The sequence below is a fragment of the Aulonocara stuartgranti genome (assembly GCF_965226115.1).
Source record: "Aulonocara stuartgranti genome assembly, chromosome: 3".
In the NCBI taxonomy this organism is placed as follows: Eukaryota; Metazoa; Chordata; class Actinopteri; order Cichliformes; family Cichlidae; genus Aulonocara; species Aulonocara stuartgranti.
In genome coordinates this window covers 11425987-11449992 of record NC_138941.1, presented here as the reverse complement: position 1 = coordinate 11449992, position 24006 = coordinate 11425987, and the positions used below count along the sequence as shown (strand labels likewise).

General features: G+C 41.8%; 1 protein-coding gene and 1 long non-coding RNA gene across 7 annotated transcripts in view; one reads left to right on the top strand and one right to left on the bottom strand.

The window, feature by feature from the left end:
• The window catches only part of LOC309702279 (uncharacterized protein), a 164537-nt gene extending 150496 nt beyond the window's left edge, over positions 1-14041 (bottom strand). The window contains exons 1-4 of one of the 6 annotated variants that reach the window (XM_082526872.1): positions 13799-14041; positions 5239-5344; positions 1505-2437; positions 45-1179 (exon numbers count right to left, since the gene is read on the bottom strand). In XM_082526872.1, the coding sequence (XP_082382998.1) occupies positions 487-1179; positions 1505-2437; positions 5239-5256 (1644 nt within the window). In that variant the 5' untranslated portion in view covers positions 5257-5344; positions 13799-14041 and the 3' untranslated portion in view covers positions 45-486. The other 5 variants (XM_082526875.1, XM_082526873.1, XM_082526874.1 and 2 more) reach the window with 5 other exon arrangements.
• Positions 1-23669, top strand: part of LOC309702533 — a 120529-nt gene extending 96860 nt beyond the window's left edge. Inside the window, exon 6 of the long non-coding RNA XR_014275597.1 lies at positions 23270-23669. This is a non-coding gene — a long non-coding RNA (uncharacterized lncRNA). The remainder of the gene's footprint in view (positions 1-23269) is intronic.
• Positions 23670-24006: the final 337 nt, after the last annotated feature.

Below are 24006 nucleotides of genomic sequence, written 5' to 3'. Positions count from 1 at the left end.
ACGGCTGCTGTGCTACATCCATAAATAATGAATAAATTAGGAGCTAAAGCTGAAAGGACAGTTTATTTGTACCATCTTCACGTGAACACATTCAAGAACATCACAGATGAAGAAACATTAAAAACTTCCACACTACATAAAGCAAGAAAAATAGTTTTTCTTTCAGGTGGTTTCAGAAAAACAGAAACATCAAACATCTCCAAGACTCTCTTTGAAAGAACTAAAAACCTTTGTTCTCATGGTCCAATCATGAGTGAACTCCCCGATGAAGCCTTGTGTGCTAAAACATGTCAGAGTTTTAAAGGTTAAACATGAGTTTCCAAAACGTTTTGCTGGAGAACAATGAACTATTTGACTGAGTTTCAATCATTTACAGACGAGCAAAACCAGGACAGAGAAAAAAGGACAAAACTGACTCAGTAAAACAACAGAAAAGAAGATCCCATGTAGATCTGTATTATGTAGAAGTTCAGCCCAGCAACCAGTTCAGTTCAACACAAGTTTAAATGATTCTATCTGAACTCTGTGGAGCCTGATCTCAAGCTTTTTGAGTCCGACACAGAAACCAGAGGATCTTTCTGTGTCTTCAGATTCACTGTGATCCAGTGATGGGAGTGATTTCAGCCCTGAGTGATCGCGCTGATGTTTGCACAGAGCAGACAATGAGGTGAATGTTTGGGCACATTGGTAACAGTGAAACAGTTTATTAGTAACGTGGGATCGTTTGTGTGCAGAGTATGAACTGAGATTCCTGAAGCTCTTGTCACACTGGTCACAGCTGTAGTTTCCTTCCATGTGTGTACGTTCATGAATGTTACGACTATGTGACTGTGAGAAGCTTCTCTCACAGTGTCTGCACTTGTGTGGTTTCTCTCCTGTGTGGACTCCTTTGTGTGTTTTAAGCTGACCTGCAGTGGTGAAGGATGACCCACACTGATCACAGATGTGCTTTTTAACCCCACTGTGAATCAGTTCATGTCGTTTTAACTCACTTGGTGTGGTGAAGCTTCTCCCACATTCTTTGCAGTATTTCAGTTTGTCTCCAGTGTGTCTACGTTGATGTACTTTTAGGGTCTTTTGCTGACTGAAAGTTTTTCCACAGAGGTCACAATGAAAGTCTTTCACACCACCACAGTGATGACAGGGTTGAGAACTGGATCCATCTGTGTCGCTCTGCTTCTAAACAAAGACACAAAGACAGTGTAAGTCAGTCCTTCAACATTTGTATCCTGAACGTCGCCTGAAATAAAGAGCATCTCTGCAGACGTCCAACTACATTTGACTGTTTCAGTTAACACACTCAGTTTACTGGGCTGCAATAACTACAATACTACCACCATAATACTACAGTAATACTAAAATCATAACTGAAAGGAAAATCTGAATAATCACTCAGAGCTGCTTTTCCATGCAGTAGAATTGCTAACATGCTAACACAGTTTAATGAGCAGAGTTGTTCCAAACAGTCAGGCTAAAATGACAAGATAACAATATAAATACATACCTCACAGTAGCTGCACTTGTAGAGTCTCTTTCTGGTGTGGATCTGTTGGTGTTGTCTCAGGTGATGTGGAGCTTTAAAAGTCTTCTCACACAGGTCACATTGATAAGGTTTCTCCTCAGTGTGGGTAAACATGTGTCGTTGTAAGTGTGCGTCTGTTGTAAACTGTTTGCCACACTGTTCACAGCAGTACACATCATGTCTGGTGTGAATGCGTAGGTGTGTATTTCGGCTCTCTCTCCGGCTGAAAGTTTTTCCACAGATGTCACAGGTGTATGCCTTAATTCCAGAGTGGGTAACTAGATGACTCTGTAAGTGGCTACTGCGAGTAAAAGCTCTGCCACACTGATCACAGCTGTACGCTTTAACTCCACTGTGGATGAGCTGGTGTTTTTTTAGGGAACCCTTCAAGGAAAAAGACTTTCCACACAAGTCACAGCTGAACGGTCTCTCTCCAGTGTGGATGACCTGATGCTGTTTTAGTGAAGCCTTCAGAGTAAACTCCATCCCACACTGATCACAGCTGTATGCCTTAATTCCAGAGTGGGTGACTAGATGACTCTGTAAGTGGCTACTGCGAGTAAAAGCTCTGCCACACTGATCACAGCTGTATGCCTTAATTCCAGAGTGGGTAACTAGATGCCTCTGTAAGCTGCTACTGTGAGTAAAAGCTCTGCCACACTGATCACAGCTGTACGCTTTAACTCCACTGTGGATGAGTTGGTGTGTTTTTAGGGAACCCTTTAAGGAAAAAGACTTTCCACACAAGTCACAGCTGAACGGTCTCTCTCCAGTGTGGATGACCTGATGCTGTTTTAGTTTAGCCCTCAGAGTAAAACCCTTCCCACACTCGTCACAGGTGTGTTTTTTCTCTCCCTTTCTTCTGTGAGGTTTGTCGGCCTCCTGAGAGCGCTGACTTCTGGCTCTATGTTGGTTCTGCAGTGACAGAGATACAAACAGAGGCAGTGAGTGAAATGCAGTCGTGGAACAAACTCAACCTTCAAACTCCATTAACACTAGTTTTAAACCTGAAGGTGGAGCGTGGCACCAAACACCTTAAAGGTCTCTTATCCCCACCTGCTGGTAGTTCTAACACATTACATCCAACCTGCTGTTAAAGATAATTCATGACTGTTCAAACACTAAAATCATGCCCATCCCTCCTGATTGTACACACACACACACACACACACACACACACACACACACACACACACATTATTTTATAATTTAGATTATTTTGTTGTTTCCTATTACATATTTCTATAATTTGTATAGATTTATACAGAATTATTCAGTGATAATAAATCCTATGTTTGTTTATTCTAAAGGAACCCCGTTAGCTTCCACAACAGATGTTGCTCGTCTTCCGTCAAATACTCACATAAAATATTACACAATAAAGTGGATTCAAGATATCCACATAATTTCACTCTTACATCCACAGTGAGGTTTCACAATTGTTCAAATATAAGCAATCAATAATAATAATAATAATATCAATAACATTGAGGCACATTACACAAATTTCAAAAACAAATCATGTCTTACAATATTTACAACAACTAAAAGCTCTGTAAATCGGCTTTTAAGTGTTCATTGAAGTTTTGAATAATTCTCTAATTTTTTAAGGCAACTTATTCCACTTAAAAGTTGCTCTAAATGTAACAGTTTTACAAAACGTTACTTTTAACTCGAGCATTTACTAAATTGCAGCTTGTTGAAAACTGTGTAATATGATGATGTATTTCATCTGGATACTGCAGCTGAGCAGAATAAATGTGGTGTGTTTAACAGAATTGCTTTCTTTAGAACTACAAGTAAGCCATAGAATATTTTAGCCTGTACAGGAAGCCAAGAAAGGTTATTATGCATTTGATCAATATTAGTATAGTATGAACATCTTCACACTAATCTGGACGCCTTATTCTGGACTAACTGAAGTCTGTTAAGATCTGTCTTATTAGCTGCTGACCAAATGATTGAACAATACTCCAGATGAGACATTACTAGTGCATTAATGACATCTTTCATAATGAAGAAGTGATACACAAAGAGCATTTCATAGCCATAGCTATGCCTTGTCGGCAGAGTTATGTGACATTAGTGATGTTTGTACTTTCAGCGTTAACTTGGTTTTAAAGCCTTTAAAATATACGCCGTTCAATAGTCGACCTTAATCTGACAGAGAATGTGATGATTTTGTGGATAATTAAAGTCAGTCATATATCCACAAACACAACAAGCTGAAAGTCAGTGATGCTGCTCGGTTTGCAGTCCGGAACATCACGGCACAAGCAGGATTCACTGCACTGTTAATGTTAGCTGTGTTATATTGCTGCCTCTGTTCGGTGGTGTCGAGCCAAACGCACTTTAACGTGTGTTTGAACGAGCTGACGGTTCACTCGTTAAGCTGAAAGAAAGATGCTTTAATCACAGCAGTCACACATGTGTCCACTGCACCATCTGGAACTCTTCTTGTTTACACTTGTAATAACACAAACACTAAATCCTGCTTCTCTGGTGCTGCTGTGTAGCAGTGTGTACACCTGAGACTGTCACCTGTCTGTCTGTCCTGCACTCTCTCTGTTTCTTTCTCTCTGATTGTGGAATAAAAGTATGAACATGTGTTTATAAGTTACACTTGTGTTTGAATCCTGCAGCTTATCACACATTTGATTTCCATGTGTGACGACTGCAAGTGTCCAGAGTGAGGACAGACTGAGGGACCCACTGCTGAACATCATCTGTGAGGCTTTGCAGCCCTGATGATCCACCAGGACAAACTCAACAGTGTGTGAGGAAGAGGAGGAGGAAGAGCCAGCAGCACAGAAATGAAGCCCAACAATCATGTTTCACAGTCCTGTGGTCTCAGCCTCAGATACTCATCAAATCACACAGAGCTCATGTAGAAACAAATGAACTAAATATGTTCTCCTTCATTTCTGTCAAACAAAGCTGTATGAAACGTTTCCAGCTGTTAGTATCATGGTTGCTAGGCAACCCGGGCAGCGCGACGGAGGCTAGACGTCCCATTTCACGAGCCTACGAGCCTCGCACTTCGGCCTTAGCGGTCTTTGAGTACGCGGCCCTTGAGGACTTTAAAGCTGCAGAACCTGAATCGGGATACAGCCATGATGATCTCCAGCCTCGTGCTCGCCAACATTCTCACCTGAGTTAAGAAGACGATCACTGAAATGGTCTCAGCAGGTCCTTTGATGACAGCAATGAAATGCAGTGGTAAGGCTTTTTGGGGATTAAGTTCGTTTTCATGGCAAAGAAGGACGATGCAGTTCATCTGATCACTCCTCATAACATTCTGGAGTGCAGGCAAAATGCTATTATAAAAACTTAAGCAGCAACTTCTCCAGGTTCCAATATTTATGCAATTCTCAAACCTTTTGGCCACGACTGTATAACCTCTTCTGAAGTTTAGTGGATATTATACATGGTTATGCTCAGGATGTGTTGGCCAGTTTCCACTGGAAACGCCTTTTGGTTAAACTGTCAGCGAGCAATTTGCATTTGCACTGTTACATTTTTATATAACTTTAATGCACATAAACAACAGCTGCTTGTTTCAGTGAAAATACATTGATGGGTTTTTAATAAAGTTGTGCAGCTGTAAAGTATTTTGTCTGCTGTCAATTCTATCGTCAGCTACATCGTTATGGCAAATGTTCAAATGTATATGGTGATAAATATCTTTGGTCATATGGTCCTGCTCTGTCTGTCACCTTCTGTGTTGAGCTCATTGTTTCCTCTGTAGTGGCTGAGCTGAGTCCAAGTAGCTGAAAATGTTCCTCTGCTGCTCCGTCAGACTCTCCTCCTCCTGCTGATCAGCTGGGACACAAAACAGATCTTTGTTAGGCTCCACACTGCACTGAAGAGTCAAAGTGTCTCATATGTTCATCTGACAAGTAAAAGAACACATTTTTGTTTCCCGAGGTGGGCAACTTGTTGGAAACAAACACAAAAGGTTTGAGCACTGATACCTGCCATTGCTGGCATTGAAAGATGCAACGCCAGCAATGTGGATTGTCAAGGCTCAAACCAATCATCAAGCAAAGACAACAGGGATCATTTGTTTCTGTTTATTTAGCATTCACAGCATTTGTAGTTGCCTTCTGTGCAGGGGAAGTCCACGCACACTGTGTGGTACCGCCATCCGCAGAAGGTGCATTCAACCTCTGTAAGAGAAACGAGATTGTCTGAGACTGAAATGATATTAACTAAAGAAGTGGTGATTTGTAAAACTTCACATTTTGATCCGGGACGTACTCTGCATGAAAACAAGCGCTCACTCTTCCTGCTCAACAAATGACAAGGGCGGAGCCTTATACCACGTGATACAGAAGCTGTGCCGTGTGATGCTAAAATTAGCAGGGAAAAAACAACGGAGAGCACGTCAGGGATGACGAGAAAGTGACAGGAGAAAATCCGTCCCGGTCAACCACCCAAACATCAATAACGGGAACCTTATACAGCGCTTCCCTATACACGTCGAACTCCCGCAGGCACAAAGACATCACGGAGGCTATCACTTATCACCTGACCAAAGATATGGCTCCATCAACACTGTGCAAAACGAGGGATTTAGGAAAACGATCAACACCCTAGACAAACGCTACACAGTGCCGTCCCACAACTATTTTTCTATTGTTGCACTACCTGCTCTGTACACGCAGCGTCGAGCAACGGTGGAGACGGAATTTCAAGCAGGACAACATTTTGCTGCAACAACAAAACGTGAGACATTTGTTGTTTTATGTTTATTTATTGTTATGAGAGAATCATGATCTCAATTCTAAGCCAAAAAATCGTGATTCTCATTTTATGCAAAATCGTGCAGCCCTGACATTAACACAAAACTATTGTTTCACCAGAGAAACACACATGAAGAGAGAGAGAGAGACAATAACAGCTACCAAACAGTCGTCATAATTCGTCACACAATGAGAAAAGGACAAATCAACAAGTAACAATGACTAATTAATATTAAAATCTGTAACATAATGTATTGTTTGGAGTTTAGTCTGATTGGTTCAGGATGACCTGCCATTATCCAATCACACGTCTGCTTACCTGCATCTTTTCTCTTTTTTCTAACCTGAGCACCTGATGGCTTTGAACTTTTGTTGTCCATCTTCCATTGGTTTGAATTTTGCGCTCCAGTACAAACACAAATCCCCCAACCTGAGGATCAGCACAATTAACCTAACAGCAGGCACGTGCAGAGGGGGGGGGGCTAGAGGGGCTTGAGCACCCGCCCCTTTCCTGATGGGTGCCCAAGGTGCCCTTTTGTTGAGGCAACTTGTTTTTTAAAAATTATTATTATTTTTTTTTTAGTGTGTGTGTGTGTGCGGAGTCCTGTCTGTGCCCCTCAACAATAATATTTAACTATTAATCACAGTTTTGCTAAATAAAAGGATCTGGCTTGCATCAGTCACATGATCACATTTAACCAATGATCGCCCTCGACGGCAGAACGCGCTGGTTACGAGCCGGGAACGAGCTCACAAAGAGCACGCGCATTTTTAGCGGTCCGGAGCTGTAGGAGAAACACAAGTTAACTCAGAGACACAGACTGATGCCACAAAACCAGTAAGTAGGTGTACAGCGTACACTGTAGTGTGTAGCACCCAGGAGTATCAGCTTATTACGTACACGTTGGTAAGCTGTCTTGTTGCTACTGACGAACTGAAACAAACGAGCGTGCTGTGTGTGCAACAGCGTGACAAACATTACCTGTCCTTTTATTAACTGCACAGGTAGTGCTGGTCACAGCTGCTGGCTACCTGTGTAAGGCTGTCATGGGTCTGCAGCTCTGTCACCGTGTTAGGGAACATATTTAGTTTTAAAGTATTTAGAAACATATTTAGTTTTAAAGCAAGTTTCTGGGCTTTTCCTGCCTTTCTGGAGGGATTATATTTCACTAAAAACGATCTAATATGCATGTTCACATAATTATGCATTATTATAATTATAATATATTAAAAACACACGCTGTATTTTAAAGAACATACATTAAGAAGCAGATTATATTAGATTTATATTTTAAATAAGACAAAAGTTGGATTTTACAGCAGTAAAATTATTGTATCTCTACAGTTTAAACATGTAATAAGCTTTGCCCTGCACAGAGTGGATAGTGTTAAGGTTCAAAAATTGATGAAGGAGAGTACAAACAACCATGGTCCAGAAGATCTTGGTCAAACAATGATTTTAATGACTACACGCGTGGGAAGACAGGAATTGATCTTCGACTTACTCAAAGCATACACAGATTTTTATAGCATCAGGGTTTGAATTAATGACGCCCCTTCATACGTCACAGACAGATTAGAATATGTTCCAGACATTAGTCACAGTTTACTCGTACATCTTGTACATCTTTTAATAGCTATAAGCAGACATAGAACTTCTCTTTTCTATAACGCCTTCCATACAAGGTAATAATCTTAAGCCCTCATCGGCTACGTTTGCTTTGCCTTGTTGCCCATATTAGATTCTTGATGAAAGTGTGTTGTTGTTATTCAGCCTGGTTCAATGTGCCCCTTTCTAACTTTGAGCACCCGCCCCTTTAAACCTCTCTGCACGGCCCTGCCTAACAGACCTACACCTTAGTTCACAGATTCACTTTGTCTAAGGTTGATTTCTGGGATTTCACACAACCCAGGATTCAGATCGTGAATCCATGATGGGCTTGGATTTACATCATTATAAATGAAATGTGCTCTACTTGGAAGCAGCCGGCCCCGCCCCTTTTGACGGGTTGTGTGAGACTTTAAATCATCAAACTGTAAATTATAAATTTAAATTGTTATTGATCCTTTACCCCGAGTCCTAAAGTGCAGATTTATTTTCTTACTCTTCTTATATTTATTGTTTGTTTACTTGCACCGCTGTAACTGCAGCCTCGTCGTCTCGTCTCTCTATATGCTGGACTGTCTGTAGCGGAGATGACAATAAAGTTTACTTTGACTTCAGCAGCGCGCAGGCGCACCGAGGGCTCTCGCGCTCACTTTATAGAATTTAGAAAAAACATGGGTGCAGATTATAAGTCTGTATCATAATATCTGTTTGTTGTTTTTATTTTGTTTTGCGAGTTGGTTATTAGATGCCGCTCCAGCCAGCCAGAGACTCCCCGCCGCCCCGCCCTCTCCTCCCTGTGCCGCCAGCAGCAGGCGCACCTCGCAAACGGAGGGCGCCCTTACTCCCAGCAAATGGCTGATAGAAAACCGATCGGTGCCTACGAATTTCCCAATATGCGCTGGCATGACGTCGGGGAAGCATGGGTACGACCGATTATTTTATTTTTTTCTTGCCAGTGCCCGTGATGCCCCCCCCACCACGATGCATTCTATTGGTTTGCACACTTACACACACCCAGCTGTGGTTTCCTGTTTTGCTGGACTCTGGAGAGCCCCGCCTTTAACGCTCTTCTCTCACAGAGAGCAACAGAAAACTTGGAAAAACTCCAGATTGACTGAACTCAGTTCAAAGTTACCTTGACACCTTTAGATGTGAGACGTAGTGATGGTCCGCTTGAAGCTGACGCTCCGGTGCGTGTGTCAGAAAGATCAACGCGCTGCTTCAGAAGCACCGTGTCGAGGCTTGATTCGTTTGGCCAGAGTCACGTGATCAGTGACGTCTGAAGCTTCGTTTAGAACGTACCTTTTTTTAAATCGAACTTTATTGAAACACAATGAGTATACAACATACAAACAGATGAAGTTTACAAAAGAACAGAACATGAACATACAGAACCAGGAGTAAAAAAATGATGATATGAGTAGGCGAAAAAAATCAACATATAAATATTGTTCTGAGAGGCTTTTTGTTGGTTGAGTCTGAAATTGATTGTATGTACAATTCATATCCTTATAAAAAGGCAGAAATATGGTGTTTTATTAATAAACTTACATTTATGGATATAAAATAGCTAAAAGTATTAACAAATATTTTATAAAAAAACATTTATCATTCTTCCTGGGGAACTTAAAGAAACAGAATAAAACATTTTCCCATCGTAAAGAAAACTCCCTTAAAATATGGACAATAACAAAACTGCTAAATTCTTCCAGAATCTCTGTGTAGAGGAACCAAAAGAGATGTGCCACAGTTTCTGGATGATCCCCACAGAAAGTTCAATTAGTATTTATGTCTCTTTTAAATGTTACCATATAGTGACTGGCTGGGTCACATTTATGAAGAATTTTATATGAGATTTCCTTCACCTTGTTCACAATTAGATATTTATGGGATCATCCAGACTGTCTTCCAGGTGATATCTGGAACATGTCGGTTCCAGTAAGATATTCTATATATGGGAGAGACATGAGATCTTCTTGGAATAAACTACGTATTCTCTTATTGCTGTTACCAAGTTCCTGTGAAAAGCAGATTTTTCCCACTGCTGACTCAGCTGGATCAGGGAGAGTGACTGAGGCAGATATTGAGCTGTCAGTGTTTTTATATAACATTAAAGTCCCTGAGGGTATGGCACCAAGCACCATTGAGAATTCCCCAACAGTGTTTGACAAGTTTGACGAGCATCTTGACTTTTGGTCTTTGGATATTAACAGTCCTGGATATGTGACTTCTTGTTTAACAGAAATGTTACAGAGAGCATTTGCAGTGCAGCCTTTAATTGCTAGTAATTCACATTTTTTTAGATTTCGACATAAAGCAGATGCCTCAGAGAAATCACTAATAACACTAAGGGCTGGACGGATTTGATTTGCATTCTTCAAGAAGAGTGTGGTGTCATCAGCTAGCTGGCTGATGATGAGCTCCTTATCAGCTGTGCTGATTCCTTGTATAACAGGTCAAATCTCGGGGTGGAGTCTTAATCATTTTAATTGAGCTATTGCCATTCGTGTACAAGGTTTTGATAGCTTTACAGAAAAATGCCAAAGTTTTCCAAAGAGTGGAAAATAAATTGATGTTCAATTGTATCAAAAGCCTTTTAAAAATCCAGGAAGAGAATGAAGCTATAGTCAGATACCAAATCAGAGTAATCAAGTAGATCTAAAACCAGTCTCATGTTCTTAGAAAGGTGTCTGTTTCTCATAAAGCCTGATTGTGTCTCATCGATAATTGTGTCCAAGAACTCTTTCATTCTGTTAGCAAGTACTAAAGCCATAATCTCATAGTCATCATTGAGCAGACAGATGGGTCTCCAATTATCAATAAGAAGTAAGTCTTTGTTTGGCTTTGGAATAAGTGTTATGAGACCCTGAGTAAGAGTAGGAGGGAGGATGTTATTCTCTACACTTCCTATGAAAAGCTGCAGTAAGAACGGAGCCAGGAGATTAGAAAATGATTCATAAAACTCAGCAGTTAAACCATCTGTGCCGGGAGATTTGTTGGCCTTAAGTGCAGAAATAGGATTACAAACGTCCTCCACAGTCAGAGGGCTGTCACAGTGACTTCTATCTTCCACAACAATAGTTTTTAGGTTTTTAATATTATTGAGAAACAGCGTTGAGACATATATATATATATTCTACTTTTCTAAATGATTGACTATTTCAATGGAGAACCTAAATGACACGGACCCGTGTTTGTTATTACATATCTCTATTTTGAATGTGACAAGTCTATCATTGCCTGTTATTCATAGGTATTAACAGAGTTTTTGGCCTTTTTTTCCTCTATAACAGTTAATTGACTCTTTACAGTGGCCTGCTATGGTTAATAATAACATGTTCAGTCATGAGTGAAATCAAAGCTTTTCTTCACTTTAGCATTTAACATTCCCAACAATATAATGTGATACCTTAATTAAAACACAGCTAATAAAACACAATTTTCTTAATGCAAACATCAGTGACTCAACATTAGCAACCAAAGGGTTCAGTCTGCAGCTCACACTCATGTGAAGCTACAGCCTCCCCCTTTAGTCTCTGTCATCCTTCTGCTCCTGCACAAACAAAGCAAGACAAAACCTCCACCCTTCTTCTACAGGCTGGGTGAATTGTTGTGGACATTCACTAATCCTAAAGTCGGCACCGTTTTTGTCTCAGTATCAAGTCAGTTAAATTTTTAGTCGTCAGTCCGTCACAGTCCAGTCACATGCATACATCCACACACATTCATACCAGATATTGCTGATAATGGAGTCTCACACGCAGCCTATTCGAGCCTCCATCACCAGCAAGATGACGTCATCATTTTAAAGGAAAACAGCTCCTTGTTTTTGGACTGGATTGACTCGCTGCAATCCTTTTAGGCTCAGGACTTCTCATGTGATCAGTGTCCCATATAAGTGAATTTCTCCCAAGCCCATTATAATCATGGAGAAAAACACTTTGCCACTGTTTCCAGTAAGAATATTTTATAGCGCTTTAAAGTTCAACCTCTCAGGTCTGGATTAAAGAGCTGATTTGTTAAATCGGGAACTCACAAAATACCAAAATATCACCACCGGTGGATCACACCTCTCAGATGTTCTTATCTCAGTGCACTGTAACAAAAGCACAAACAAACGCAACCAATAAAATACTAATAAAGTAACAAATACTGGGGCCCATTGCAAACATGTCCAAGCATAAAACCATCTTTCTCTCTCTTAGAGAAAGAAAACAATCCAAACCTCACTGATAAAATCAACCTAGTGTCAAGCAAAACCCAAAAATCAACCAAAACTTCACCAGAAAGTTTTCCTCCCTCCCGGGACAATATTGTGCAGGAATACAGGCACCGTAACTCCTTTTGCACTGACAAAAACATGTTGGATTTACTTGATTCAATAGTGGACACTGGTTGCACACAAAGGTTTTGCTTTGGCAGAAACTTAAACAACTGAGTTAAATCAACACAACCTTTTCATATTCAGTAAAGCTGCATGTTGTGTTCATAAAACACGATTGAAACATGTTCAGATGGAGTAAGTTGAGCTCCTGGAACATTTTAATCCTTCAATTGAAATTGAATGGGTCTACAACAACCACCATCCTCCTATCTCTATCCTGGTTGCAGCAGGGCTGGGAAATAACCCTGAAGTGATAGGTTACCAGGCAGGGTACACCCTGGACAGCTCACCAGTCTATCAGATAGAAACACACAGCCGTTTACATTCATGGATAATTTAGCCCAGGACCTTCTTACTGTGGAGCAACAGCACTAACCAGCATGCCAACAATGGAGGAAATACAGGAAAGCTATGATTTCCTGTATTTGAGGCAGAATTATTTTGTTCTTGCCCTTGACAGGTTAATCCACAATAAATAGCAACAGCATGCATGTGGTGTGTGTGTCGTTGTCTGCCTCTTATAACTCCAGTGATTTTCCTGTAGTTTGAAATCTTATGCGGTGTTGACACAATAATTTGTTGTAAACCAGGAAATTCCCAACTGTGGTAGAAAGCACAGCTTAGCCTTAGCAAATGTTCAAAGAAAAGTCGTCACTTCCTGATTTCTGCTTCACTGATAAATATTGTCACACTGGGGTTTTTGCAAATGATATCAGTGAGCACTGTGTGGCAGCTGGAGTCAGACAACTGAAGCTCCCACAATCAAGACCACAAACAGCTTTCAAAGGAGATTTGAAGCTTTTCTGGCAGCAAGCTTCATGATTTATGGGACTGGAACTGGAACAGAAACTACCTGATCACCAATGGTGAGCTGGCATGGAATTATTTTTATGACATTTTATCAAAGTTATAAATAAGCATGCCCATTAACACATAGTGAGTGAGCATGTTGTCTTCCCACGCAGTGAACAGCGGATGCTAATGTTTTTGTCACTTTTTACAGAGTCAAACTCAAAGTAAGGTCAGTGCTTCCACGCTTTAAACGCTGCACGCTCACACTCTCTCCACACTCGATAGATTATCCATTGTTCATCTGCACACAGCTGCGGTTTTAGTAACGCAGTGTGCTTACGGGAAAGTAACAGTAATCTAATTACCTTTTTTGCAATAGTAATCCCTCACTTTACTCGTTTCTTGAAAAAAGTAATCGGATTACTGCCCATCTCTGGTTGGAGCTGTGCACTTGTGGGTTCCACCTTGTGTACACGTTTATCTTTGCTGTGTGTACTTGTACCTCTGAGTGGAAGCTGAACTCTTGAGTTCGAGTATCGAAGCATCAGCTGTGACGTTAAAGTCCAAACAGCTCATTCATTTGACGTGCAAATGAACGAAGGTAACGCCGTTTTCATGTGGATGTGTCACTGAGACACTTTCCACATCCACAGCTCACAAAATGGGAAAACTATAGAAGTATAACAATGAAGAAGTTACTATGTTACGGGTCCCAAGGATGAAGACCTCGATGACAAATATGTTACCTGTAAAAGCAGGTGAAGAGCAGAGTAAGGAAGACACGATGCGTCTCTGCTTTCCTCCAGAACGTGTCTGAGTCTGATTTATTTCACACAAATAAATGCTATAAAACACTAAACATGAGCTTTCAATATACTGTTCAGCTGGTTCCTCATTCACATCAATTACATTTACTTATTTCACAACATCAGTGAAATATACTCTTTTTAACTGGTTCAGTTTCTCAAGTTCACACTTCTTTCCATAACAGCTACATCCTTTTATCATATCAATAAACACATCACATTGTCTTCTGCAGTGTCTTACTGGCTAAACAGTTCTATTCAATAACAGCATTGGTAAATACATTACATTTGTTCCCTCCAGTAATTTACTGGCAAAATCACTATTTAGTGCATCATGAAACACAGCTTGTTGAATCAACCCATGAATGCCTCTGTTAGCTACACAGAGTTGCTCAGAGTGCTTGTGTTACACTAGCTAATCTACTCAGTCACTTTAACAGAACTATTAACATTCACATCTCACAGAACTGATTTGATTGGAGCATTACAACACGTTTGCACAGAGCATAGGAGCGCACTGACTCTGCTTCACGAGCGCTCCACCTAACGAGCGGGCTCGCGGTGCGGTCGCGCGGGACACTCCTCTGGTTTTCTCCCGTGTTTACATATAAATAACTTTGGCGGACCGCCTTAACTCTCCCATTCACATTAACGTGGGTAACCATGGTGACAATAAACAACATTTTCGGTGCGAGCACCGTGTACCGACCTGTAAAAGCAGGTGAAGAGCAGAGTAAGGAAGACACGATGCGTCTCTGCTTTCCTCCAGAACGTGTCTGAGGAAGCAGCGGAAGGTGGGCTCCACTTACTGCTCCCCGAAACCCCGGAGCAAGCACCAAAGTTCCGCCCTCACTGCTTTCTAACATAAAATGAATCCCTGTTACATGGATTTTCTATCCTCTTAAAGAAACTGAAAATAAATACATATAGCAATGAAAAATGTCCCGTTACATGAGTGTTTTACACAAAATAATATTAATGTGGTCATTCCCTCACAGGGGTGCCACAACCACACTGCTGTTTTGACAGAGACACAGTGTGTTTATCTAACTTGGCTGAAGCCAAAGTTCTCCAGACAAATTCAGTCTGTTTCTGCCAAGTGTGAACTCACTGGATGAGCGCCAGATACACAGAATCAAAAAGGGATAAATTACTTTTCTTATGTCATGTTCCCGTCACAAACTGGCTCAAGGAGAGGGGAAGCAGGAGTCCACAGATGAAATGTTCCTATAAATAAAGTGGAATTTATTCAAACTTTACCAAAACTTCAACACATCAAATACAAGCAGTTCAGCAGGGAGTGGATGTGTGTTGCATGTGCCAGGTGGATGCAGAGAGAGGCCAGGGCCACGTTCAAACCTGAACACGCTGCACAGTGTTTTGTTCCATTTGTTAGGGATGAATGAAATGCTTCCTTGAAAGGATGTGTGCAGTCACCAGTGGGCGTGGAAGCATGTGCGCCCTCATTTGGTGGGTGTGCAAGAAAAGTCATCCTGTCACACAGCAATGCCTACATAAATCACACCACTCTGCTTAAAATAATAATGTTTAGTGAAGCAGGTGAAGCAAAGGGCTGCTTTTAATAGGCTGGGAGACCCAGGTGTGCTGCTTTAGCTGCTGAGCCTCTTATGACAGAACAGCGGAGAGTGGTAAGAAGGGAGGAGGGGGTCTGGCTGTGTTTGTGAACGATAGATGGTGTAACTCTGGGCATTTCTCTATCAAAGAGACGCTATGCTGTAAGGACATTGAGCTTACATTACATTACGTTTTATTTATGTAATGAACACATTTTGAGCTCTTAAAGAAATATAACAAAGGAAAGCTGAACTACAATGATCCATGTAGCAAACACAAACTGTTATATCGCCTTTGGGCTTTTGGAGCCTTGACCTGACTTTTAAAAAATAATTGGAAAAAAGCTCTATGCTGCTACAAAATGAAAAATAGATGTTTGCAAAATTCTGCCTAAGTATGTATTTTATGCTGACATAATGTGGATCCGAAGATCCATAACTGGCCTACCTGGGGCTGAAAGTCTCCATAAATGCAGGCGTTTCGGCGGCTACACCGGCTTCCACGAGTGTGACGCTTATTTTGAGAAAATAATAGAATATAAATGTATTTTTATATTTCAATATCACAATAATCTTCCAATGTAGAACTACAAGTTAAAAAAGAAGTAACATAAATCAAATCCACTTCAGCTAAATACTTCTCATTTATTTCCATCTTACATGCTGTGACTGCAGCCATTCCCACATCTCTGTGAATGGGACTCATGGACATGGATCAGTGGTTGTTGATCAATGGTCCTGAGAATCTGCATAATTAAGATGAAGGAACGGAGCTCCCAGCCCATCGTTCCTGCAGCTGCTTTCAGTCTTTATGCAAATGTCCTGTTTGTAAGACTGAAACCTGCAGCTGAGACTGAAGACGTCACCTGATGATGACGACACGTTTCTCCCACAAAACGCTGCGTCCAGATGAACAGAAGCAACAGACTCACTTTCCTGGATGATTGAGATGCATCAAGACTTCATTGTGTGTTACTTCTCATTCAGCACAGACACATTATTCCTGTTAGGTCATGTCAGCTGTCACTCAGTACAAGCACAACTGTGAACAACACAAACTTCTCTTCAATGTGTCACAGAAACACTAAGTGTGAGAGCCTGTATGACACACAGGACAGACTGTAAGCTCTGCTGGCTGCACAGCACTTTGTAGCAGTTTTCCAACATGTCCTCCACCCGTGATGTCAGTGGTGGGACCCCAGTCACAGCACTCAGCACCACCTCCTTTAAATGGATTTTATAGCAGTTCCTCCCGTTACTCGGTGCAACGCTTCTTAAATGTGTTTTTGCAGGATAAAACACAGCAGGTGGTGTAGAGAGGACGTCAGCTGACGGAGCAGAGGGAGGCAGACTGTGGATAAATGACAGAGTGAGAGGAGAGCAACCATGACAGAAGCACAGGTGTGGCAGATAGAAGTGGCTTTATAGACACTTATTGTCAGTCCTCGTGCATGCTGTGGAAATAAGTGTCTGTGTCATGAGGTGACATGTGAGCTTATCTTTGGTCAATAAAGCTGAACGACCAGTTTTCACTTTGCTTGTTACGCTTGTTTAGTGACGTCTGGGTTTCTGTGGAGCCCGAATTTTGATGAGTTCTGGTGAAATCATCTGAGATCATCTGAGCATCGGTGAAGAGTCAGCAGAGAAAGTGTGGGACAGAAGTTTGCTTTGGACACATGGACTGAAATCAAAAAGTAACAAACAGGATTTCCAATGGACAGTATGGAGAAGTGAAAGTACACAAAGGCTGTGCTGGAACACGTGTGTTACACTTTTTGACAGCTGAGAACAAAACACAATATTTTGCATCATCTCTGCAGTGTCTCTTCTTTCCTCTGCTGTTGTGCTTTTAGCTCCAAACTGTTTCAAATGGTTTGTCAGCAAGCTGACCTCTGACCTCTGCAGTACTAACTCCTGACCCGTACAAAGAGCGGGCGTTTCTGACCTTTGACCTGCAGCTGTATGTCTCTCAGTCTCAGTTCTTCTCTCCGTCACTGATGGAGCAGGTGTAGTTGCTGCTGACAGTCAGTCGTTTGTTTTCTCAGAGTGAGGCTGAAGTCTGAACTGTTCAGAGCATCAGGTCTCATCAACGTGCGCTGCTGTAACGCCGCTTTGTCCTCTGAGATCACCAGGTATGAAACCTGAGTGCTGACAGAGCAGCATGTTCCCCCTCATTCACCTCCACCACCACAGCCAAGGCATGCTGGGAAACTGAGGACACACAGACGGAGAACTGAAGTGTCTGCTGTGTGTTCATCTCAGAGTCCTCACAGGTGACACATTAGCTCCAGAACACCAAGCCAGGTGTTTGAAGCCTGACAGGGATTCTTCCCATCCAGAGGGAGGATTTAGCTGCACAACAATGAACATTAGTGTGTAGTTTAGAAACACAGACTGTGCCTGCACTGCATCTAGTGAAGAAAAGTGTTACTGCCAGAGAACCAGGCTCCTTTAAAGCAGCTGATATTAAGGTTGAAAAATCAACAATAAGCTGATGTAATCAACGTTTCACAAAATGGTCAGCAGCTAAAATCTGGAGCCGTTCTTTGGTGGTAATTAACAGTTTGTTCTTGTTAGCTAATTATGTCATTAAAGGTAGCAGCAGAAGCCTTGTGTTGAAAGCCCATTCACTCACACATTCACACAGTATGTGTGTGTCTGTGTTACACTGTGGACATCCCTTCTGTTGGAGCGCCATCTTGTGGCAGGTTTAAGAAATGTTCTTCTTGTAAATCCAAACTGATGCACCTCCATAGCAGACTGTGGAGGCTTTCAGTGACATGAAGACTTGATTTATACTGTCATATTCTCCTGTTACACAAAGCACAGCACGCTGAACATGGATGAACTGAAACTCCCAGCATCTGACTGAGGAAAAGCACAAATCATTCTCACACTGACTCCTGCTTGATTTTAGATTTGCTTTCAAATCCTCACACTTTCATATGAAGCACTAAATGGGCTCCAGACTGTTTATCTCAGCTTCCTGTCAAACACACTGCTGCTCACACCGAGGCTCAGTTTACTCCTCCAGCCTGGCTTAACCTGCTGTCTGTTAAAAACAGTCCCACACTCCTCTGTTTAATCCTTCTGATCAGACTCTTTGATTTTGTATTGTTTTTACCTGAAGTTGTGTTTTTGACATGGTTCTGTCTGTGAAATAAAGCTCACACACACACTGCTACAGTCCTTCATACACTTAGAAACGAAGCTGCTCCTTTCCTCAGTGCTGACACATAAAGAAGAGTTGCTTTTATATCCAACACGTCTCTGTTCCAGAAAACAGCTTCAGCAGCCTCTGAGTCTGAACTTGGAGTTGGTTATAAGCCACAGGCCTGTGTGCACAGCAATGAGGAAATATAATGCAGTAAGTGAAACATGGATGTGTGGAACAGATTATCCCAAAGGTTGATTCTGTTCATCTGGACGTTCTCAGTGAAACATTTGGTCTCTCGGTCAGGTGACTCCTTTAGTCTCAGCTGACTGCAGCTTTCCAAACCTTTGTCACTGGATCACTCACTTCATCTCCAACGTGTCCCTGACACAGACAGCTGGAGCCGTTACAGCAAAATCATTGATCATCGTTTTTAGAACATTAGCTGGTGTTGGTGGGCAGGCTAGCAGTGCTAATTGTTAGCACTAGTTCTGCTGCTCTCCCTTTGTCTCTGTTATTGTTGGTCTTTAGTGAACAATAGAAAGTGTCTTCATGAGACTGTTGCCTAATGTTCAAATGTAGATAACACCACCTGCACCAACCTGTTACACAGCACAACCCTCTGGTGTAGCTTTGGCTGGAGCACATATTGGCAGCTCCAGTGACATCACCACTCCATGGTGACATCATCTCTACAGACTGTGGCTGTTACATATCCTCACCTGGTAATAATAAGACTGTCCTCAGCTGCACACAGCTCCAAGATGAACAAACTGAAGTAAATACAAATTAGAGTTACGATAGATTGAAATCTTGTAATCAGAGCTAATTCTTAGTGAAACTCTCACAACATCATATCATGATCCTGGGTTAGTGTCTCGGTCTCAGATCACAACATCAGCACAGGCTTGGCTTGGGTGAGGTATTGAGTGGTTCTTGTCCATGACAGCTGCAGGTACAGTGCCATCAGCCATGCTGCACCACATGTCTGCCCAGGAACATTAGTGTGGCTGAGTCTCATGTAAACATTGTGCTAAAGTGGTGGGAAAGTGGCTGCAAGCTGGCTGCACTGTGTCCAATACTCTCAGTATGATATCCACAAACCTCTGAGTGTCACAGAGTGGGCCTGTGCTCAGCTCACTGTGCCCCATTCAATTCTACTTGCATAGTTTTACAAGTAAAATTAAAAGTTGCTCAATGATAAGTTATTGTAGTAACAACTAAGTCCATGGTTATTATTTGTTAATAGGAGCTTAAAGCTTCTGCACCAATCATGGAGCACCAGGTTTAGAGCATGTGGACCTACAAAAGTAAGTCCCAGTAAGATGGGCTGAGCCTTACATACTAGAAGAAACATGTCATTCCCAGCAGATGAAGCGCCCTTTAAAGCAGGATCTCACTTTAAACCTAAAGAACTTGCTATGAGCATGCAGTGCATTCATGGTTATTATTCATACGATTGTGGGGAGCTAATAAAGTGCAACTATCACATTACATTTTATTATTAAATTGTTGTTAACAATCCCTTCACTTCTGCTTCTCTAATTCATGGTTGCAGGATGGCTGACAGCTTCCATTAGGCAGGAGGTAATGTCCATTCTGGCCACAGTGCAACCCACAATGTGTAACTGACACTATTATATTGCATTATGTCACATTGTTACATCTTTTTAATAAATGATGACAGTCAGCTGAATTTGCTGCCCCCTTGGTGGAGGACATCAGGATTAGCAGCTGCTGCTCCATCACAAACACCACAGAAGAAGAACAACACTGGATCAGATTATCTGGACGTGTTTGACAGGGACAGTGTTCATGTTCATGGACATCAGGACAAAAACAGACGATGGAAACCTGCCAGATTTGAGCTAAACTGCTCGTTTCCATGTGTAGTCCCTGGGAGGTCACATGACCAACAAAGACACACAAGCTGTGTCCCAAAACGTCGGCTGCATCCTCCGGAGGCCGCATTTGAAGGCCGATGACGTCACAGCCAGGCGACGAAGGCTGTCCCGATTCCTCGACTCCTTCAAATGCGTCCTTCATTCCCCCGAGCTTGAAGGATGGGTCGGGTGTGTCCTTCGTGGCCCACCATATCCCAGAATTCATAGCGCGGCCCAGCCAAATTTCAGCTGCCAACAATGGCGGCCGCTACTAAGTTTTAAAATTTAACGAGGGAGCACTACTTACTTACAATGAATTCCCTACACTATATAATTTTCCCGTCAGGGTTGGGGAATTCTCAATGGTGCTTGGTGCCATACCCTCAGGGACTTTAATGTTATATAAAAACACTGACAGCTCAATATCTGCCTCAGTCACTCTCCCTGATCCAGCTGAGTCAGCAGTGGGAAAAATCTGCTTTTCACAGGAACTTGGTAACAGCAATAAGAGAATACGTAGTTTATTCCAAGAAGATATCATGTCTCTCCCATATATAGAATATCTTACTGGAACCGACATGTTCCAGATATCACCTGGAAGACAGTCTGGATGATCCCATAAATATCTAATTGTGAACAAGGTGAAGGAAATCTCATATAAAATTCTTCATAAATGTGACCCAGCCAGTCACTATATGGTAACATTTAAAAGAGACATAAATACTAATTGAACTTTCTGTGGGGATCATCCAGAAACTGTGGCACATCTCTTTTGGTTCCTCTACACAGAGATTCTGGAAGAATTTAGCAGTTTTGTTATTGTCCATATTTTAAGGGAGTTTTCTTTACGATGGGAAATGTTTTATTCTTTTTCTTTAAGTTCCCCAGGAAGAATGATAAATGTTTTTTATAAAAAATTTGTTAATACTTTTAGCTATTTTATATCCATAAATGTAAGTTTATTAATAAAACACCATATTTCTGCCTTTTTATAAGGATATGAATTGTACATACAATCAATTTCAGACTCAACCAACAAAAAGCCTCTCAGAACAATATTTATATGTAGATTTTTTTCGCCTCCTCATATCATAATTTTTTTACTCCTGGTTCTGTATGTTCATGTTCTGTTCTTTTGTAAACTTCATCTGTTTGTATGTTGTATACTCATTGTGTTTCAATAAAGTTCGATTTAAAAAAAGGTACGTTCTAAACGAAGCTTCAGACGTCACTGATCACGTGACTCTGGCCAAACGAATCAAGCCTCGACACGGTGCTTCTGAAGCAGCGCGTTGATCTTTCTGACACACGCACCGGAGCGTCAGCTTCAAGCGGACCATCACTACGTCTCACATCTAAAGGTGTCAAGGTAACTTTGAACTGAGTTCAGTCAATCTGGAGTTTTTCCAAGTTTTCTGTTGCTCTCTGTGAGAGAAGAGCGTTAAAGGCGGGGCTCTCCAGAGTCCAGCAAAACAGGAAACCACAGCTGGGTGTGTGTAAGTGTGCAAACCAATAGAATGCATCGTGGTGGGGGGGGCATCACGGGCAAGAAAAAAATAAAATAATCGGTCGTACCCATGCTTCCCCGACGTCATGCCAGCGCATATTGGGAAATTCGTAGGCACCGATCGGTTTTCTATCAGCCATTTGCTGGGAGTAAGGGCGCCCTCCGTTTGCGAGGTGCGCCTGCTGCTGGCGGCACAGGGAGGAGAGGGCGGGGCGGCGGGGAGTCTCTGGCTGGCTGGAGCGGCATCTAATAACCAACTCGCAAAACAAAATAAAAACAACAAACAGATATTATGATACAGACTTATAATCTGCACCGATGTTTTTTCTACATTCTATAAAGTGAGCGCGAGAGCCCTCGGTGCGCCTGCGCGCTGCTGAAGTCAAAGTAAACTTTATTGTCATCTCCGCTACAGACAGTCCAGCATATAGAGATACGAGACGACGAGGCTGCAGTTACAGCGGTGCAAGTAAACAAACAATAAATATAAGAAGAGTAAGAAAATAAATCTACACTTTAGGACTCGGGGTAAAGGATCAATAACAATTTAAACTTTATAATTTACAGTTTGATGATTTAAAGTCTCACACAACCCGTCAAAAGGGGCGGGGCCGGCTGCTTCCAAGTAGAGCACATTTCATTTATAATGATGTAAATCCAAGCCCATCATGGATTCACGATCTGAATCCTGGGTTGTGTGAAATCCCAGAAATCAACCTTAGACAAAGTGAATCTGTGAACTAAGGTGTAGGTCTGTTAGGTTAATTGTGCTGATCCTCGGGTTGAGGATATCACGTGGTATAAGGGTCCGCCCTTGTCATTTGTTGAGCAGGAAGAGTGAGCGCTTGTTTTCATGCAGAGTACGTCCCGGATCAAAATGTTTTACAAATCACCACTTCTTTAGTTAATATCATTTCAGTCTCAGACAATCTCGTTTCTCTTACAGAGGTTGAATGCACCTTCTGCGGATGGCGGTACCACACAGTGTGCGTGGACTTCCCCTGCACAGAAGGCAACTACAAATGCTGTGAATGCTAAATAAACAGAAACAAATGATCCCTGTTGTCTTTGCTTGATGATTGGTTTGAGTCTTGACAATCCACATTGCTGGCGTTGCATCTTTCAATGGCAGCAATGGCAGGTATCAGTGCTCAAACCTTTTGTGTTTGTTTCCAACAAGTTGCCCACCTCGGGAAACAAAAATGTGTTCTTTTACTTGTCAGATGAACATATGAGACACTTTGACTCTTCAGTGCAGTGTGGAGCCTAACAAAGATCTGTTTTGTGTCCCAGCTGATCAGCAGGAGGAGGAGAGTCTGACGGAGCAGCAGAGGAACATTTTCAGCTACTTGGACTCAGCTCAGCCACTACAGAGGAAACAATGAGCTCAACACAGAAGGTGACAGACAGAGCAGGACCATATGACCAAAGATATTTATCACCATATACATCTGAACATTTGCCATAACGATGTAGCTGACGATAGAATTGACAGCAGACAAAATACTTTACAGCTGCACAACTTTATTAAAAAGCCATCAATGTATTTTCACTGAAACAAGCAGCTGTTGTTTATGTGCATTAAAGTTATATAAAAATGTAACAGTGCAAATGCAAATTCCTCGCTGACAGTTTAACCAAAAGGCGTTTCCAGTGGAAACTGGCCGACACATCCTGAGCATAACCATGTATAATATCCACTAAACTTCAGAAGAGGTTATACAGTCGTGGCCAAAAGGTTTGAGAATTGCATAAATATTGGAACCTGGAGAAATTGCTGCTTAAGTTTTTATAATAGCATTTTGCCTGCACTCCAGAATGTTATGAGGAGTGATCAGATGAACTGCATCGTCCTTCTTTGCCATGAAAACGAACTTAATCCCCAAAAAGCCTTACCACTGCATTTCATTGCTGTCATCAAAGGACCTGCTGAGACCATTTCAGTGATCGTCTTCTTAACTCAGGTGAGAATGTTGGCGAGCACGAGGCTGGAGATCATCATGGCTGTATCCCGATTCAGGTTCTGCAGC